This window comes from Crotalus tigris, unplaced genomic scaffold (genome assembly GCF_016545835.1).
Source record: "Crotalus tigris isolate CLP2741 ecotype Arizona unplaced genomic scaffold, ASM1654583v1 scf7180000017592.2434428, whole genome shotgun sequence".
Taxonomy (NCBI): domain Eukaryota; kingdom Metazoa; phylum Chordata; class Lepidosauria; order Squamata; family Viperidae; genus Crotalus; species Crotalus tigris.
This window is the reverse complement of record NW_024096498.1, coordinates 2,346,589-2,368,001: the sequence shown is the minus strand read 5'-3', so window position 1 is coordinate 2,368,001 and position 21,413 is coordinate 2,346,589. Positions and strand designations below refer to the sequence as shown.

The following is a 21,413-nucleotide window of genomic DNA, read 5'->3' as shown; positions in this document are numbered from 1 at the left end:
CCAATGATGGCAAAGCTTTTAGAGACCGAGTGCCCAAAGTGCAACCCAAAACTCACTTATGTATCATCGGGTGCCAGGTGGGAGTGGTCCATTGGATGGGTGTGGCCCATTGGGTGGGCGTGGTTGTGGTGGTAACAGCAGACTGGGTGGGACTAAAAAGTTCAATCAATCAATTCCAACTTTGCAAGATCTTTTTTTTTTTCATGAGAAGTTGAAATTGATTGATTGATCGAACCTCTTTTTTTGCACACGGCGACGGAGGCCTAAATCAAAAAGGATTTACAAAACCCAGCTGAAGGCCTAGGACTGAGGCGACGGTGTGCGTGCCCACAGAGAGGGCTCTGCGTGCCACCTGTGGCACACATGCCATAGGTTCGCCACCACCGGTCTAGTCTATTCCAAGCCTAATTGGAAATAGTGTAGATTAAGCCTGGAAGATTTTGCATGCAGAGGATGTGCTATTGTCACAAAATATTTGCTACATTTATAGTTCTTCTTTGTGATTGATGTACAGATACCTTATTATCCATCCTATTTTTTAAATCATTGGCATTCAAAAATAATCTTTTCTATGTATAACATGTATAGCAGGGGTCCCCAACCCCTGGTCCGTGGACTAGTACCGGGCCCCGGCATGCCAGCAACCGGTCCACACAAACAAGCAAAGCCTCATCTTCGGGATGCAGGTAGCACACAAAACCACACTCCCTCTAGTCCACAGAAAAACCTCTCTCCATGGAACTGGTCCCTGGCGCCCAAAAGGTTGGGGATCTCTGATGTATAGTATGTAAGCATTCAAGGAATATCTTAAGAGAAATTGTTATCAAAATATTTGAAATAATTCTTTAGATCACTGTACTTCTCTAATTTAAATAGGTCTACATATTTGTATTTATATAGACATGATTTTCTTGTAATATATTGTTATAATGTGAACATTTCAGCTAAATAATTCTAAGTCATTAGATTTTCTGTGGTTATAATGTGCTTGATTTTAAAGAAAACATTACTGGTTTACTGCTGAAATTACTGTTGGAGACCATAGCAACGCATAAGTAATACTTGGATGGTTTAGCACTATTAATCAATCCCAGTCTTGCTTCAAACCAGTTTTTAAAACTGAAACTGAAAGGTCAGGATTTAGCCTCAAACTCCATCAAACTGAACTTCACTGAATTAATGGGTCTATTGGATAAACCGCTTTATATTTTAAATTGTAATTGATATTCAACACTGCTAACCTGAGATGTTCTTGTATAATCTTCATAGAGTCTGTCATATTCTCTGTTCTTTTCTTGGAACTGAATATTATATTCATGTAATTTCTTTCCAACAGCTTCAATACTATCTTCTTTAACCACTTGATCCTAGGAGGATAAATACATGGAAATACTTTCAATGAACGCAGATCCTTTTCATAAAACAGCAATCAACCAAAGTTCATAGTTTGCAAAAGAATGATCATGCTAAAGCTCGTGGAATAGTTTCTGCACAGAACAAAAACCATTACTTATAATGCTGCCACCACAGGCAGGGCTCCAGGACATCTCTTGCTGTGGGATAAATGGATGTGTTTATTACACTAATAAGTTATTGCACGTGAACCTTTCTTTTGTTCAGACATTTTTATTTATTTGCTACTAAAAATTAATAGTGATCATTGTGGAATTAGGCTTGATATACAAATTAGCTCATAATTATCAACATAAAGATAATTTTTCACCCTTCATCCTTCACACCTGAAACACATATTCCAAGTGTGAAGCTATATCAGCTATCAATTTGCAAAAACAAAAAGCAACAACAAAAATCTTCCTTGGTTAACCTTAGAAAATATTTCATGACAGGCAGGAACCCAGAATTTACTTCCAATAAAATGAACATATTAATTTTTTAAAATAAGAATTGTTTGCAGAATTTCAGTGTAATTTCCATAGCATTACTGTTGTTCACATATTTTTTGTTATAATTTCCACAGGATTAACTTTAAGAGTTTTGAGTTGCCACATCTACAAAATAATTTAAGGTTTTATGTAATTTATTAGTATTCATGCAGCAAAGAGAAAGGAAATAAGATATATACGTTACCTGTTGATATTTGGATACTGGATAAAGTAATTTTACATCCAGTTTTGGATTATATTGAGCTAAAGACTCATTTCGATAGTGGTTTATTAGCTCAACCACAGAACTGAATGTTAATGGATCCGAAAAACCATATTTCCCATCTCGATGAAAGATTTTGATTAATTTATTATTTCCCCCTTTCCTGTAAAGTTCAGAAAAAAAAGATTCAGCTATATTCATGATTATTTTTTTCTTCTGTAGTGTGATGTAAAGATGATACCTGATTCAGCTGTTTTTACCTTAGTGTGAGAGTGTAGTCACCATGCATTTTGGTGGAGGCATCTCGTACCAGGAATGTACCATCAGCAGTGTCACGAAGTTTCTCATTGACTTCTTCCCTATTAAGGAACCAAAAGCAACCTCAGATTTAATTTCTTCAAGAAAGAGCACCCTTTTGCACAACCTTCCTAATTTTTTCTGACTGCAAGGTAAGCATTGGAATTTTGAGTTATTATAATGACATTATTCTTTTTGCTCAAAAATTATATAAAGGATAGATATATTTTGTATTTCTAGTCTTATGCATTAACATAATGATTTTTAGATGTAAAAATCTAGATGTATCTATTCTAGATATGCTTGCAATAAAAGCAAAATAGCATAGAAATGTTTAATGAATCTCTGTTATTTTTTATTTTTGGCAATGTATGTGTCCAGATATTTTTAAATATTTTATATGTTGTGCACCCAGAAACTGTAATACAAATGCTTTAAAACTATCACAAGATAGTGCAGGTTAAACACATGTATGTATAATCACCAAGATAAAAGATTTTTTTTCTCTCACCTTGAAATATCTCCCCAGTACCATTCAGCATCTTGCAAAGACATGTTATTATTCATACCGTTATTTGTTACAGTGTTAGGTTTTGGAGGCTTTGGAGGCAATGCTGCAATGAAATTTAAAAAGAAAATAGCTTAACCTGCAGGCAATATAATTTTAAGTGCTTTAATGAATCTATGTTTAATTTACATCTAATTAAATTATTGCAAGTTGAATTTTCATTTTTTTGTCATCTGCCATATTTTTCAACTTGTCATTAACCAGTCCAAATAGCATGCCTGCAAAATTAATTCCTTAACAAAAACAACAAAAAAGATACTAATTTACCAGACTTGCAGGTGATTTTTTTTTCTGGGTATAAGACTGCAGCCTCTGTTATCTGACAGTCTTATGCTTCCAAGTCAAGAGCCCCTCCCCCCTCCATCTAGAACACAACACAATTTAGACTTCCAAACGTATAAACTGAAGTTAGTCTCCTCCTCATGCTACATCCTTTTGTTACTAATTTTTTTGTGCATCACTTTATATAATGCAATGTTTTAAGCCCTCTTCCCCCAATTTAATTACCAGGAGGAATTGTTTGGCTATTAACTCCAGAACTGCTGTGGTTTAAGAACAAATCAGCAAATCATCAGTACTACTACATGTTTTAGCACATCATCTGGGTTTCTTATGCCTCTTTTCATAACGTACTGTCTCCAAACACTTTAAGGAAGAAGTCTGTGACCCAGATATCCCTTGCCTTAATCCGAGCAGTCTGTAGGATAAAACTCTTTCAAATGGCAAGATTGATTCAAGCCACATACTTCTCTGTTGCTCAATGTCAAGGCTGCATACATACACCCGTGGGTGGAAAAAAAAAATACTGCAGCATTCCCTGGCTTATCAGCTAAAAGGGGTCATTATTTAAAATAATAAACATCAAGCAAGTTCACTCATGCCTTTGCCCACTAAACACATTTATAAAACATGCAAATAAAAATGACAATTGCATATTCAGAGGCTTAAGGAAAAGTAACAATCTGCACATCCTGTGCTAAATGCTTGCAGATAAGCAGGATCACATCTAATAAACTGTTACAGTGACTAACAATTTTAAACGCGAGCATTGTTTTAAAAAAATGCCCGATTGCATTCTGAGTCAATCATGATGCACAAATCAGGACCCCCTTTTCTGTATGACCACAGACCTACAGGTGAAAGTATGAAACTAAAACAGAAACATACAACAATTGCAGTTTCATCTAACAAGGAAAAAAGGAATTTGCAGAAACCCCCTTCCTGATTCCCTTTTTCTGTGTACGAAACACAACTGAACAATATCACAAAATTCCTCCTAAACATTTCACCCTGCTCTAATAACAGCAACTGTAACATCCAGAATATGCTTGCCTTTTAAATAATAATGCTGCAGTGTAATTTACCATTACCTGGTGGGTCCATTTCTATGTAAAAAATTAAGTCTGTGCCACAGTTTACATCTGTCCTAGGATACTCTAGATCCACTTCTTCCATGTTCCAGACTGTGTTGTACATTTGTATGACTTTCAGCAAGAAAGCTCAGTTAAAACGAAACAGTCAGGATCTCTTTGTAATGGTGTCTTGGAATTCATTTTAAAACCTCTAAGGGGCTGCACTGTAACCTATTACATCATAATCCCCAGCCAATCATGTCAAAAATAATGTCACTGGACCACTCCTATTTCATCATTTTTGTTATTCATTGTTAATCTTATAACAATTGTCATTTCAGAAAGAGCAGGCACTAATGATCGGCACCTGATCTTATTTATTAAAAAAGACTGAACGGGTTTCTCAGTTTACACAGATTTCCCCCCCCCCTCCCCCTTAATCTTTTCTGTCTGGCATTTGGTACATTCCACTGCTGGCAGGTTGACAAAGGGTGATATGCTGCAGCAGGAAACCTTCTCTTTCACTACTGTGGGATTCTTGGTCGATGGAGAGCTACTTCCCTTCTAGACACAGCAATGCAACACCAGGGCATTGTTTAGCTTTGACGGTGGTGCTTTTAAAGGAAGAGGCAGAAACCAGAAATCTCAAGAGGTATTGCTCAATGCCTATTTTATGGATATTTGGTTGTGAATAGGCTTTATCCTAATAAAATGTTCTTGGGTGTCATTTGCTTCTAAGTAGGTTCAACATAGGTCATTATTTACAGGATATTTTAACTGCAAGTCCTAGCTTTAGGGATTAACATTCTAAATAGCTTTATTTTAAAAATGAAGAACAAAAAAGACTCGGCTGCAGCAAGGGAGAAAAATCAACCACTGCCTTGTAGGTGACTTTCCAGCTCGTAAATGTTTGGGGAATACTCTTTCAATGTACTTGATTTACATGGATTTAGCTGACTTGATTCCATAATTTGCCAGTTTTGCCATTCTTAAACAAAATTTTTGTGATAATCAGTTTATCAGACTTCATGTTTCCTCAAGCCCTGAAAAATTTCTCAGCTAAAACAAACCAAAAACAAAGTTCTTTTTTAAAAAAATAATAATTTTTTCTCTAGCCTTCAGAAAAGTCTCTCGTATTATACAACTTGTTATGAGTTGCATTCTGAATATATAACAGTTTCACATGTGAAGGCCGGACACAGAGAGTACTGAACTCAGTAGTGCAAGTATTGCTACACAAATGATTGCACTGGTATTGTTAAGAGTTTTGTCCTGCAACAACAGAGCCAGGAATTTTACAATCAAAGCAGTGCATATATAAGAATCATCTCGTGACCCACTTTTATCTTCTGAAAGAACCAACATTTTGCACCATATTGGCAAATGCATGCACGAACTCATCACCTCTACCCTACCACAGCCATGCTTAAGCCCATCCTGAAGCAGCTTTCCTACCCTTCCCCATCCAGTTAGGTGGACGGACTCCAGAGATTCCTTCCACTTGTTTCAAGTAACAGGACACTTCAGAGAATCCCAGACACAAGCCCGAACAGCGAAGCTCAGGGTTTAGCCCACCTGCTACCCAAATAGCTCTGTCGCCAAAGCACATTGCTTACATAGGTTGTGTGAGATAGAAAGGAACACAACTAACTATTAATCAGTTCTTTCTCTCTCTCTCTTTGTATTTCTCTGAAATAGGTTTCCGCAAAATACATCTTACAGGTGGGAGAAGAGGATTTTCTTATACTATTGGCTAAATTCTAGACAGCTGCACTTGTATGACCAAGTTACTGCTTAACCCAAACTAGTCTAGCTTGCTATGACATCACATGGCAAACCAGAAAGAGCGAGATTCTAACAAACCAGTGATTTTCCACAGTTCCAGCGTATGTTGGACAGGTTTCATTAAAGCACATTTTGACTATTAAAGCATAACTATTTAATCTGCTTGACTGCAGCATATATTATTCTAATTGTGATAGACTGATAAATATTCACATATATGTAAATTTACACACACAAACACATATACCTGAGTTCTTTCCTTTAAAGAATCAGTTTATCTGTCTCATTACTTCAAATTAAATCAAGAATTACTTACTTTGCACACTATGCATGGTGCACATTCACCCTTGTATATCACAATCTGAAAATTCCAGATCAAATGTGATTTCAGATGAGCTTCACAGATTAAAATAGAAATTAAATCAGCCTTTTCTTGGATTCAAATCTTCTCTGAAACAACTAGGAAGAAGTTATCTCGAAAACTGTAATAAATTCTTCTGCTTGGCAAATCCAGAAGAAAAAGCTGCAGTGAGTAGAATCAGAAAGCTCCATGTCTTTTTCCTTTGGAAAGAATCAATCTCTGTTCTTGCTGAGACTATCAGCCCATTTCTGTTTCATCACTGAATTTAGCTGGCTTTTTTTCCTTTTTTTTAAAAAAAGTCCTCTGTAGCTTGCACGTCTCTCCAAGATAAAGATCTCAGTTTCATGATTAACTTAGGCAGGTTCAAATATTTGCTGAGCAAGGGATCTCAGATGGGGGAGGGGAGCTGGAGTCAAAGTCAGAGTTGTCACTGGCTAACAAGTGGCCAATGCAAGACTAACCGGTCTCAGTTTAGCTAAGTAAATGAGAAGACCATTGTAAGTAGCCTTAAAACAGTTTCTATAACCAGCTGCTCTGTGCAGTGTTGAAGGAGACTGTCAAGAAAAGCATTATGAGCAGCCAAATACAGGAAGTGGCTAAGCTAATTCAGGAGGGGGGGGAGAGATAGAATGAAAGACATCCTTGTAAAGTTTACTGTTCAAAAAGCCCACAAATTCAGAAGCTCATTAGCATTCACGACACCATCTTCCAATAGACCACAATGACAGGTGCTGTCTGAGGACTCCTAGATGAAGCCATATACTACTGAGTCAATTTAAAAATCAACTTAAAATCTAACTCCTCCCCCATCTCTTGCTAGCTTCAGCTTCCACAGAGCTTTTATAAAGAACAATCTTGTGCATCTTTATTTGCAAGTACTTCCCACGGTGTCCAATGGGGCTTGTTCTCAAGCAGATGTGCCATAAATTAGATCCCTAAACAAGGGCATTATTTTGGTCAAGTGAGGTCAATAGCACTGTGCAAGATAAAGATTTTAACATGAATGTTATTTGATCAAATCCATTTCACTATATCTGGGTAGAAAGCATGAATAAGAAATTGTTTACCTCCTACAATCAGTGTAAATGGATGTTGAACCCACAAACTTTCATTAAAGTAAGAAATCCTCTTACAACCTGACAACAGAAAGGTGGTGGTGGTTTGGGGGGGTCGGGTGGAGGGCAGCAATATTACAGAAGTGCAGGCATACCCTAAGTACCTAATCTATAAATCCATTACTCTTGTTTCATTATTTTATTTTACTACTTAATGAGTGAATTTTAGTTGGTTCTCTCCCTCTCTCTCTCTCTCTTTGGCAAACAGACAAGTATTCTTTGGAAATTAAACAAATAGAACAGAATAGAATAGAATAGAATAGAATAGAATAGCTGGAAGGGACCTTGGAGGTCTTCTAGTCCAGCCCCCTGCTCAAGCAGGAGAACCTATACCATCTCAAACAAATGATTGTCTAGTATCTTCTTAAAAATCTCCAGTGATGGAGCGCCCAGGATTTCTGGAGGCAAGGTGTTCTACTGGTTGATTGTCCTCATTGTCAGGAAGTTTCTCCTTAATTCCAGGTTGCTTTTCTCCTTGATCAGTTTCCAACCATTGTTTCTCGTCCTTCCCTCTGGTGCTCTGACAACCTGACCCCCTCTGCCTTGTGGCAGCCCCTCAGATAGTGGAACACTGCTATCATGTCTCCCCTATTTCTTCTTTTCTTTAGACTAGCCAAACCCAAGTCTCTCAGCCATTCTTCGTATGTTTTAGCCTCCAGGCCTTTGATCATCTTAGTTGCTTTTCTCTGATTTTTTTCCCAAACTCTCAACATCTTTTCTGTGATATGGTGACCAAAATTGGCTGCAGTATTCCAGGTGTGGTCTTAGTAGGGTTTTATAAAGCAGTATTAATGCCTCATGTAATCTTGATTCTATGCCTCTGTTTATACAACCCAGGATTGTATTAGTTTTTTTGGTTGCTGCTGCACACTGCTGGCTCACAGTCAAGTGATCGTCCACTAGGACTCCAAGGTCCCTCACAGTTACTGTTTTTAAGCCAGGTCTCGCCCAATCTGTATTTGTGCCTTTGGTTTTTCCTGCCTAAGTGTAAGACTTTACTTTTCTCCAGACTGAAACTCATTTTGTTGGATAGGGCCCATTGTTCGAGTTTGTCAAGATCTTTTTGGATCCTGAGTTTGTCTTCTGGGGTGTTGGCGGCTACTGACAGTTTGGTGTCATCTGCAAATTTTATGAGTTCCCCTTCAATTCTCTCATCTATGATATTGAAAATTACTGGGCCCAAGACGGAACCTTGTGGTACCCCACTGCTAACTTCTCTCCATGTGGATATAGTGCCGTTGAGGACTACTCGTTGAGTAACATTTGTCAGCCAGCTACAGATCCATCTGGTGGTGATGTTGTCTATTCTACCTTTTTCTAGCTTACCAATTAGTAGGTTGTGGTCTACTTTTACACTGTTTTCTTTCTTTCTTTATACCCCTCCATATTATTCTTTGGGACACGCTGCTCTTAACATCCACTCAGAGCATAGTTGAGAATGAAACAGTTGTAAGGGCTGCTGAAGGAGAACGCCCCAGAAAGTATTCACCAGCCACTTTTGCTTTTTAGAAAAACTTTCACCTCTTGCTCCTCTGACTATGCTTTTGGCTTGACATACTGAGGAAGAAATGGAGGCAGAGAATAAACACAATATGTCAGTTCCTGTCTAGAATATTAAAAGGCAGGAGTTATGAAAGGGAAATTTGGTAAATAAGCTTTGAAAAACTGTATGAGGAGAGAGAGAGAAACACACACACATACATATATATACTTAACAAATCTTCTTCCTAGTGTTATTCCCGTGCTATGGCAGGGTCCGCATATACACACTTAATAAATATATCAGGGGAGAAGATATGCCCAAACTATTGAGATTGACAACAGAAGAATGAGGCTATATGGTAATAATTCTCATGAATGAAGGTAAATATACGTGTCTCAGGATAATGTTGCAGAATCCAATCTGAGTTGATCAACAGGACCAAAGATTTATTTTTCCAAGCTTTAGGGCTTGTGCTGGAGGCCATCATCAGGGAACTTCTCTCTTTCCAAAATACATGCACTGGGCTGGTCTGAGCATTGCATTTATATGGTTCTTGGTTGTGTATAACTTTGAGTTGTTAATTAGGGTGTTAATGGCCAGCTATTAAGTCATTAATTGTTGTTTCCTTGTACCACCATGCCCTCGACTCCTACCGTAAGTATCTGATAGGCTGGGAGCAAATCAGCACTCCTATTGATTGACAAGGGACCCGTTAACCAGGCTTCAATCATTTTTCTGGCTATTTCTCTGGTAGTAATTCTCCCTTGCATTTCCCCCTAAAATGGATTGGTTATCGGAGGTATGGACTTTGAGTTCCTGTCCTCTAGCCAAACTGGTTTGGATTCTTGGCCTCTAGCATGACTGATAGCTTAATAGTCCTAATTTTCATTCTGGCTATCTTTATTTGGTTTTGTTTTTCCTTCTGGGTTTCCAATGATGCCCACCAGTAGAAATAGAACTATTTGGACAACCATGTTTATTTCTTACATAAAAAAATTATCAAGCCTTAAGAGTGAGCAGGCTTTTTAATGTTATTTGAACCTTCACTACAATCTGTTTGCTTATAACTGTATTTAACATCTTTTGTAACACTCTGCTTTGCAATACTTGGAACCCTGCCCTATATATAATCTACCATTATCCAGCAGTAAATGAATTATATTGGACAGAAACAAATTCTCCATAAACATTATTTTTCCACAATTTTTAATTTTGTCATTTTGGTGAAAGAAAAATTGGGTAACTGTTGGTTAAATAAGCTACTAGCACTTTCTACAAGGTAGCAACAAGATATCTAGAATACTCATTTTATGTTTCCTTTTAATAGCAAAACCCCACTATTTATTTAATTCCAATCTTGGCTAAGACTTTAATCAGGAGTGGGTAACCCACGATCTGCAGAAGCTATTAGTACAATATATTATGGATCCTTGCTCCATCTTTGTGGTACCTAGCAGCCCACAAACTGATTACCAACCTTTACTGGGATGAAGAAAGAAGAAACTACCTCCAAACCTAAATATTTGTAAATTCACAGCAATAAATAACAATGATTGCAACATCCCAAAGATAAGAAATTGTTCCATATTTATTTATGGAAGGATTTGTTGTCCTGTATACATAATTTTATCAGGAGTGTTATAATTGGAGGGAGTATTTAATGTGCCCTCAGTCTAGCCCTCTCATTACTAGAGGCAACCCTCTTATATAGCTTTGCACACATATGAGAGTAAATTCATGGAAGAACTAATTTGTGACTTCTGCTTCCTTTTCCCCCTCTTTTATTAAGTACTGTAAAAGACAGAATTTTGACATTTGATAAGATGACTGAACAAGTACACAGGGCCTAACATTCAACTGTGGCTGCTTCAATGATTCTATCTAAAATTTATATTAAAGAATAACTAGCCTCTGATGCAAAATGCGGTGCCGGATTTAGTACTGAATATGTTAAAATGGTATGCAGCTTGGTTATTATTATTCGCTAAAAAAGAGAGCCCTCTGCTGGACAAATATTGTAATACCAATTAGCTTCAAGTTGAATAAAGGGGTTGGAATTATGTAATGTCAAATACATTAGATCCTAAGCAGAAATAATGACTTATGATTCATGTTGATACTGAGTTTTGTCTTTAATATTTCTCTATCATAAAATATGTCATGTTTTCATTTAATTACCATATCTTCTCTTCACTGCTCAGCTATTTATTCATTCATTTCCAACCTTTATTATTTTTACAAATAACTCAAGACAGAAAACATGTCCAACACACCTTCCTCCTGCTTTCCCGACAACAAGAGAGTGAGTGATTGGCCCAAAATCACTCAGCTGGCTTTCATGGCTAAGGCAGGACTGGAATTCACAGTTTCCTGCTTTCTTGCCTGGTGCCTGACCACTAATTTGATACAGAACAAGCATCAATTTACATCCATGTATTTCCAATTTGGAAATTTGGCAGTTTTGCAGCCTTATATAGTTCCTGATAGGGTATCCTAGGTGTACTTACACAAAGTAAATCCGACTGTATTCCAAAGAGCTTATTCTAGTTATGCATATCTAGATTCTAGATATGCATAACTTAATCTTTGGGGAATTTTTTTTCTCCTTTTTGCCAAAGATTTCATAAAAAAATATATTATAAATTTTAAAATAAAACTTATTTGTATGCTTTTCTTAATTTACTGTGTACTAAATAGATTTCTCACCTAAGTTTTATGCTCATATTCAGTAGTTAGTTAAAAATTCAAGAATAGTTAAACTGTATTGGCTACATTACAAGAAAAAAGAATTTGGCCTCCAGAGATCAGAAGCAGGCCAAAAAAGTATTCACCATTTTGATGGAACTCCTTTATTTGGGTTTACCTATATACTGTATTCCCTGATTTCTAATTTTCCTATATTGAAGGATATCTAACCGGTCTAGTACGTTTGAGAAAACACCTTTGTCTGTAAACTAAGGACAATACTAAATTATATAAACCAATAATCTGACTTGTTTTTAAATAGGTTACTATCCACAACAGAATAAGAACACTTTGCAGAGAAGAAAAGTATAACTTAAAGAATACATCACAAAGCAGAAGTTAAGGTCTCACTAAACACTACCCGATTTGAGAAAAACTATTAGCATTATGGCAGCATATGATATAATCCCTATCAGGACTATATGCTGCATATGAAATTTTATTACCACCTACATTCTTAGCATTATTAAAAACAAGCTGCCCAATTAATCAAGATTTTTTTATTAGTTAATTAAACAAATTGTTTTTAACTTCATATATACCATTAACATAATCCATATGATTTCTCTAGAAATTATAGGCCACTATTAGAATCTGTAACACAAATATCATTCTAGATAGAGATAAAATTTATTTACAACTTGTAATTATCAAAATACCACTGTTCTCTAAAATCGATCAAACGCCAATTCTGCTTTTAAGAAAATCATTCTGCAAACAAGTAAATGAGTTAAAGGAACATTTATGTTTGACACTCAAAAAAAATCAAATAAACCTTTATGCCATGAAATGTGGCATCTTTCACTAAACAGAGTTCATTCAGTATGTTTTCTAAGCCTTGCATTTGTGTTAAAAGGAATCTATTATACCATATATAAATGTTTTTGCTGAAATAGGCTGCACATGTCTGACCAATGGCTTTAAGGAAATCAGTAACAAAAATGTAAAAATGATGAAACCAATGGTAAAATACTGCAGTGTGCAATCATTTGAAGCACCCCATCATATATTTGCTCTTCCTCTCCTCTGGGTATGTACCTCTCCCTGGTTATATAGCAGTTTTTCCCTTAAGTATTGTTGAACGTCTATAAACCCTTCTATATCTATGAAAGGTTCGCCAAATATGCTGATGTCCCCAGTGTATGTGGAGCTATCAGAGTTGCATAAGGATTGGTATTCAGAGGACTCAGAATATCAGTTGTGAACCCTAACTTAAGCAAGTTCTTTGCCACTGATGGCACTGGAAGAACTTTATAGCTTTTGCATGACTATCTAGGAAGTTCAAGTCAAAGAAGTTGTATTTGAGTGATAAATCTAAACCAGACTAGCAGGAAATACACAATCTTTACATACCACGAGAAATGGCTTTACCACTGGACACAGTCCAACACATGCCACAAAATCAACTTGCGGGCAGTTTTTATTCTCCACATAGCTTATAGAGCGCTTACAGCTACAGCTTTGAACTATCTTGTGCCAAGATGCACTTGCTGCTAGTATTCTGATAAAAACAACTTTCAGCAAAGTCCTTGCTATTTCCCTTCTGCACACTATTGAACCTAACTGTTCAAAGAAGCAAAGAAATCTTTACTGTGTATCAAGTAAAAAAGTGATAGATAAAAGAACATCAAATATTAGCCCCCCCCAAAATCACATTGCAAAAATATATATTATTTTTGAAACGCATCCCCCATCTGACATAAACTTCCATCAAATGTAGCAGTTGTTGATTGAAAAAGAAAACAAAGACACTGACTTCAGAAAGTTTCCAAAACACATGTTTTCTTACCTGGTGCAGGTTGTCTCTCGTTCAATGCACCTGTAATTAACACTTCCAATATTTTTATATGTTGATCACTGTCAGAGCTATAAAAAAACAACAAGAAAAATGACCATGCATCACAGGAAAATAAAACAGAAGTTGGAAGGAAAAAAATTATAATTATCAAGACTCAGGAACATGCGTCTTACCTGGCTACTGAAGATCTGAACAGCAAAAGGCTAAAAATTTCAGCCAGAGATTTTGCATTTAAAAGATTTTTGGTAGAGACCTGGCAAAGTCTAGAGAGATGTTTAAGCAGATACTGGAGTGTGAGCCAATACTGTTGAGGTATGTTAGGAGATCTGATGAATTTTTTCAGTGCTTGAGCATATTCTTCTGATTTCTGTACTTCTGGAAAAAAAAATACCCTCGTCAACTTGAAATCACCAGCAGTTGTTCTAAACAGCCATGGAAAAGCATCAATTTTGCAAGAAGATATCCATCCCTTTAATAAAAACTAAAACACTTTTCCTTCCTTAAAACAATGAAAAATTAAGCAAGCGTGGATGGGAAAAAAATCAATTATATCGAAGTCAAATTGAAACTGAAATATAATTAGATGAAAACCACTAAATGTTCAGTTAATGCTAGTAGAAATCTCCCCTTCACTTCACGTGACTGGGTAATTTCTGAGATGTAGCAGATAAGTCTCAAGAACGCAATTCTAAAGTTGAAAGTTGTATCCTGTCCCTATAAGGAGCAACTGAATTTGAAAATTGAAAAGGTTAAATCCAGTTTGAATTCATAATGAAGAGACAAATCTTATCTTTAAGTCTTTATTACACTGCACCCCAAATTGCAAATGGACTTCAGAATCATGTTTAGCTAATACATTTACCTTATGCACACAGATAAAAGGTTAACAATTAGCTCTTTCTACACATCAATCCTTGATTGGTTAACCAGTGTTTGAACAAATATTATACTTGCCAGGTTACATGGAGTTCTTAACACTAAGGTCTATTTTGTACATTATGTTTTTAAAATGTACACATTCATTTTCAATCATGTGTATCCTACAGATATGCATGCCAGAGAACAAGATTAGATGCAGATAATCCCAATTTATGTATATCCTATAATGGAAGAAGCTATAATAATGTCCTTTTACATTATTATGTTGGAAAAAGAAACAAAACCCATCATCAGCATCCCACAACAGACCAAAATAATATTCCCACAATGATGTAATCATGTAGAAGTCAGGTCTGACACAATGACATGAGCTGTACCATTGCATCATGAGCATGCAATGTAAAAATAAGGCTCCTCAAACACCCAACTCTACCAAAAGAAACATTTATAAACATACCTTGTGTTACAGAAATCATTTCATTGTAAACAGATGCTGAAATGACAGGATTTGGCAAGTCGAGAAAGTACCTCTTCAATGCATCTGTTAAAATGTGAAGTTCAATTCCATCAAAATCCACTGAAGAAACCTCTAAAAAACACAGAGACATCAACATGTTATGCACTATACATTTTGCCAAGAGCTAAACTTCACTCAGGGAGGCCCACACTTAAATGAATGATGAGACCTGGGCATTTTACGGCCCATGTCTGGCAGGGGATGGGCTAGTGGCCCTCCATATCAATCCCAGTTTCTCAAGTGGCCCCTTGTGAACATTAATTGCCCATTCCTGATCTACAGCAACTTGCAGTTTTATTAAAATGTTGGGTATGACTTCATGACACAAGTTTATTTGTGATTCACACTCTTTTGCTCTCCCCACCCCCCAAAACAGTGTTGAACAATATCTGCATTTAACTCTCACAAGAATTATTTCTAGGAAGGGAATCCTGTGTAAATAATACTTTTTGCACCATTTTTCTTTACATCCCCACTCAGTAAATTCTGGAAAATACTTCTATAGGCAGTCTTCAACTTATACCACTCATTTAATGACCAACAGGAAGTTACAACTGCCTCAGAAAAAATGACTTACAATCTGTACTCCCACTTAATGCCCATCATACCATTCAGCAGTCACATGATTGAAATTCTGGTGCTTGATAACCAACTCGCATTTATGATCAGTTACAATGCTGTGCAGTAACATGATTGTGATTTTGCTGATTTTTAGCAAAAAAACGGCCATCGGGTTAGCTAGATTCACTTAACAAAAATTGTCATACAATAGGGTCCGACTTGACTTATGATTGCAACAACTTAGGATGGAAATTTTGGTTCCAATTGTGGTCGTTAAATTGAGGACTCCCTGTATAGTAGATGACAGTGGCTACTTTTGGGAATGCCTTGAATCTTTTCTACTGTTTACAGAGACATTTGTAATGATGATGTGTTTTTACTATGACCGAGTTCCTCTGTATACAGATGACAAGAGGCAAACTATAATTTATTGGTAAGAATAGTAATATTTTCAAAGATTCTATGATTGGGTCTTTTATGATCTACTTTTTAATTTATTGGAATGTCATTAATAACAAGCACCTCCCTTCCTTAGTCCATTTAATGAAGTTTCACTCTACCACTATTCCAAATACTATTTCTGCCACAGTATTTGATATATCCCACATAATGGAATTTAAATGTAATAAATGACATTGCTATCCGAAAGCAAATTACAGTGAAATTATTACCCAGTTTGATTTCTGAAAATAATTGTGCTTACCACACTCAAAAATTTGTCTTAATTCAACACTGCTGCTTGACCCTTGTGACCTATACAATGATGAACATTCCAGACCTTAAAAAAAAAAGAATATATTAAGTTTTATGATGCTGAAAATCTCCTGTAGCTTTTGGTTGTTTACATTTCCTCCAGGTTCTTGTATAATTATGTTCTCTATCTCTCCTGTGCAGACACAGTATATCTCTCTTGCAAACTCTTGATTGTGTAACATTATTAATCTAGTTTTATATCCAAAATTCTAACCTGAGAAAGGCCAAAACAAATATCAAAACTAAAAAACAACCACCAAACCAAACCTTTAAAGTTTATGAGTTCCTAAAAGGAATGCTGAGGATCTTAAGTTAGTACTTAAAAGTTCTAACCACTATAATAATACTCTAGTTCAGGTAGAAAGGAAAGGCAGGTATTTTATATTGTAATAGGTCGTGATTTAATTTAGGGTCTCCTGCAGCTTATTTTAACTTTTAAAGAACTATTTATAGCATCATAATAATGAAAGAGAAGGAGGAGGATCTGATCTCCTATGTCAGGGTTCCCCAACTCCTGCTCCGTGGTGGGTAAGCATACAAAGCTTCATTTGTGCATGGGAGCTAAGTTGAGCATGAAATTATCCCTTTTCCCCACACCTCCACTGCTGCTGTTGCCGGTCCGTGGAGCCAGAAGGGTTGGGGATGCCTGACCTAGGTAATGTAGGACCCTCAATTGCTGTGACACATAGGAAGGCCAATTTTAAGCCAATCATTCCTAGCGCCATATATCCTGACTAGTTACTAGAAAATGGAAGTAGTAAGAATGCTGCCTTGAGCTCCTGAATAAAGGATAAGGAATAAATGTAATACATAAAAAATAGATAGAACTGCAAGTATCCAATCAAATACAGTAAGGCAAAGGGAACTGAGCACTGCAGAAAGTATTTCTTATAGTAGGTTCTGAGGAGCTCAGATTTAAGACATCAAATCAAATTTTGCATTAGGCAGCATTCTCATTATTTGAAGTTATAAAGATTGTTCTTTCAGTGATAATTTTTTTTTCTGTCCCAATTAGCCTTCATTCATAATTTTATAACTACAGCAGTACCGGTAGTCCTCTTATCAACTGCTTTGTTTAGTGATCACTCAAAGTTATGTTGGTATAACTCCCCCCCCCCCAGATTTGCAACCAACCATCAAGTTTACAATGGTCACATCACTCCAGTGTCCCGTGGTTGCCATTCATGTGCTTCACAGCTGGGGTCTGATAAGCAAAGTTGATGGAGAACACAAATAAAATTGGTACTCACTGTCCCGTGATGTCTCATTTAATGACTGCAGCACTTAACAGCCAAATTGCTGGTCCTAATTTTGGTCACTAATGAGGACCAGCTGCACTATCTGCAGTAATATTTTGATTGATGCGTAACAGAATGCAACCTGAACATTAATTTGCATTGTTTCTATCTTTGGCTGGGTATTTGTTTGGAAAAGCTAGGAATCCCTGATCTCAGAAGCTGAAATGCCTAATTTTAGTTTATAAGAGTTGTTTTGAATATAAAACAGTTTCTTGTGGCAATATTTTGCCTTTTCTTTTTCAGAAACAACTGACTGCAAAAAAAATTATCTGTGCATTTGTTTCATATACCTTTTTGTATAATACACTTGGAGACTGAGAAAACCTAGGGCAAGTTGGGATGAATACCTTGTTCAATGTAAAGCAAAGCCAAGCAAGATTTCTTTAAGGTACAATTTTACTATGCTGATGTAACTAGCATTGTGTGTGTTGAAAGTAGCACAAGGACTATTTTCTTATCAAAGGAAGTATTTGAGGTTGCTGCTCTTTAACACTTGGCCCACGCAAGAGAACTTGTGGGCAGCAAGCACAATGCTAAGAAATCTCATCCAACTCCCTTACACTCTTTCTACCATCACCAATAGTGAATGTCTTTTTAACTTCAGTATCAATTGAAAAACTTAACAAAATAAGTTTTAAATCAAGGTAAGAATAAAGTGATAAAGTGAAATAATTTGGTAGAGAGGAAACAGTCTGATGGAGTGGTTAAGGCTAGAAACCAAGAGACTATGAATTCTAATCCTGCCTTAGGCAGGATTATATATATATATATAAATTAAGCAAAGTACACTGTCTTCAATTTTATGTCTGTTTCTTACCTGTTTTAGGAAAATATGTTAATAAACTCACTAACTGCATTTAATTCCACAGGTGTCATAGATTCCGGATTTTGGACCCATTCTGTAAGTTAGCACAGTTGAGGTACCATGATACAAAAATTGTTGCCCTATGATGCTTTGTTTCATCCAGTGAAAAGTTACACATAGATAGATGTGAATTTTAATAGCATACAGGTTACTATACCAATTTATTCAAATGTATATTCTACCCTATTCCTACCTTTTCTTTCAATAGCTTCCACTAATTTCACAAGAAGAGGTGGTGCATTTTCTGGAGGTGAAAACTGCTCACAAAGATCTGGAAGTGTAAAAACTGTAAAACAAACAAACAAAATTTAGCTATACTTGGCAGTTTATAAAAAAACTGAGATATAATGCACCTGGTTAAATTTAAAATACCGAACAAGTTTCCCTAACAACTGGTAAAAGTGCACGTGTTTTTTTCTTCTGTGCTTCATATATTGTACATGATAACTTTGTTTAAAATAAAATTTGATGCTGCAATATCCAAGTTCATATTTAAATCAAATTATAGACAAATCAGTAGTAGCATGAAGTGGGCATTCCCATGTCATAATTTTCCTCCTCCTCCTCCTTCTTCTTCTCCTTCTCCTTCTTCTTTTTTAAAAAAGGGTTTTCATGAGGTCCATTCACAATTATTATTATTTGGCTTGCAAATAACAACAACAACAACGATGGAAGGGCCCTTAGACCTAATCCAACCCCCTGCTCAGGGGGTTTATGTAGTAGTAATTTTCAGCATTCTTGCTATTATTTCTTGCCCATCTCCCTTGTCATTGGGAAGAAGCAAAAATATTGGGCACAACGAGGGATATCCTAGGTGCAAATTTTATAAAACTTTCCCATAATAAATAAGTAAATAAAAATTTATGCATCTGTCTTAAAATTTATCATCCAGGACCTATTGAGAGAACTATATATTTTCTTTCATTAGAGCAACAAACTAGCTAGTGATTTCTGTATGAACCATTAATGCAGTGAGGTTTTAAAGCTAGCATTTTTTGCAGCACCTATCTTTGTTTAGGAAAAACCATATATGGGAAGAAAGTTCTAATACTTTAATAGCCATTCAATAGACTTCTTGTCATCAAGGAATGCGTTTAGATAAATGGGAAACAAACATTTTGAAAGAAATAGAGAAGATAAATACTGTGCTTCAGTTTTTAAAAACTGACAAAATATATGTATCAATATGCTGAAGCAACCTACTCGCTTGGCTATTTAGAAGGGCAGAAGAAGGCCACTTGAAGATGCCCCCCTGCCAGCAACTTGAATTGTCTTACAAAAAGGTCTTTACCTGTATGGCTCATAGGCTGTGGAATGTGATTTTTAAGGAGAGATATGTTTGCACCTTCCCCCAGAGGTCCTTTATTTAGAAAGATGGCAAAAACACATGTCTCTCTGTGTGTATGTATATGTGTGTGTATGTGTGTGTGTGAAACTCCATAATATAATGTGAATATAGTATATATAAAACTCTCCTTTTCCTCCATCTCCATGCACACATATGCACATCTTCTATATTAAATATATATAATAAAGCATGCGTTGGAAGAAACTTTTTTCATCTTTTTGCATGCCATTAGCAAAACTAAATGATTCAGACTCAGAAATATTCTTGCAATCAACTTGGATGCTACAATAAAGAGAAAGCTGAGTTCTGAAATATGTCAAGTGCTATCCAATTTATATTTACTTGGATATAAATCCAATGCTCAGTGGGACATTGTGCACATACTATGATGACCTTAATGTGCTGGACAATTTAATTAAAAGTCTTCCTAATTTCTTGCAAAGGAATCATTCCAGAGAGCAAGATTTTAAAAATAATATATTAAGAAGGAAAGGAAATAGGCATCTTTTCTTCCAAGAAGATGCTTGTAATGTTCCTGGAAATGAATCTATGTTTTAGATGAAATATTATTATTTAAAATACAACTAATCTAGGACAACTAGGATTTTCTTACAATGAGAAAAATGCATTTATTTGCTTTTTGTTTTTTTCCTCATTTCATCCAGTTCAACATTTCAATAAATTTTATTAAAATTAATTGAAACTGGATGGAAATAAAAGGCAGTAAGCTCTCTGAGCTTGCTTATTTTCTTGCAGACGTTTCATTCCCAAACTAGGTAACATCATCAGTACTAGACTGAAATGAAAGGGATAGACGTCTTTGTCCCTGTGCACTGCAGTTCATTATATACTCTTTACTTTTCCATTTCCGAGAATTTGGTCAGTTAGATCAGTTTTGAGAAGGCAGGAACAAATTTATTTTACAGAAACTGTTTACAGTGAACAAATATCCCACTAGATTCTACTCATAGTAATTAAACATATAATTAAATCATGGTGAACAAATTATTATGTTACCAAAAAAGGACATTTTAACACACTTAATTTTTTGTAATGAACCTCTTCCAGCTGTAAAGCTTTTGAATAAACGCTCCTATCGCATTACAAGTAGTCCTCGACTTACAATCATTTGTTTGGTGACCATTCGAAGTTATAAAGGCACTGGAAAAAGTGGTTTATGACTGTTTTTCACACTTAACAACCAATGCAGCATCCTCATAGTCACTTGATCAAAAATTCAGGCACTTGGCAACTGGCATATATTTATGATGGTTGCACTGTCCCGGGGTCGTGTGGTCACCCTTTGTAACTTTCAGCTAGTTTCCAAAAAGTAAAATCAATGGGGGAAGTCAGATTTGTTTAATGACCGCATGATTCAATTAACAACTGCGGTGATTTGCTTAACAATTGTGGTAAAACAGGTCGTAAAAAGGGGCAAAGCTCACTTAACAACAGTTTTGCTTAGCAACAGAAATGTTGGGCTCAATTGTGATTGTAACTCAAGGGCTATTTGTATACTACAATTGGGACTTTCAACATTAACTTTCCACCATTGGTGGTGGTGGTGGTGAAATCAAATTTT

The 21,413-nt window shown here is 36.0% G+C and overlaps 1 protein-coding gene across 6 annotated transcripts in view; it reads right to left on the bottom strand.

Moving 5' to 3' along the window:
* The window catches only part of PIK3R1 (phosphoinositide-3-kinase regulatory subunit 1), a 56,560-nt gene that overhangs the window by 7,843 nt on the left and 27,304 nt on the right, over positions 1–21,413 (bottom strand). For 4 of the 6 annotated variants that reach the window (XM_039365337.1, XM_039365320.1, XM_039365327.1 and 1 more), the window contains 9 exons: positions 18,677–18,769; positions 16,271–16,345; positions 14,947–15,078; positions 13,784–13,985; positions 13,602–13,678; positions 2,915–3,017; positions 2,367–2,465; positions 2,089–2,269; positions 1,242–1,367 (listed from right to left, as the gene is read on the bottom strand). In XM_039365337.1, the coding sequence (XP_039221271.1) occupies positions 1,242–1,367; positions 2,089–2,269; positions 2,367–2,465; positions 2,915–3,017; positions 13,602–13,678; positions 13,784–13,985; positions 14,947–15,078; positions 16,271–16,345; positions 18,677–18,769 (1,088 nt within the window). Of the gene's footprint in view, positions 1–1,241; positions 1,368–2,088; positions 2,270–2,366; positions 2,466–2,914; positions 3,018–4,341; positions 4,480–6,424; positions 7,855–13,601; positions 13,679–13,783; positions 13,986–14,946; positions 15,079–16,270; positions 16,346–18,676; positions 18,770–21,413 lie in introns of those variants that run through there. The other 2 variants (XM_039365360.1, XM_039365352.1) reach the window with 2 other exon arrangements.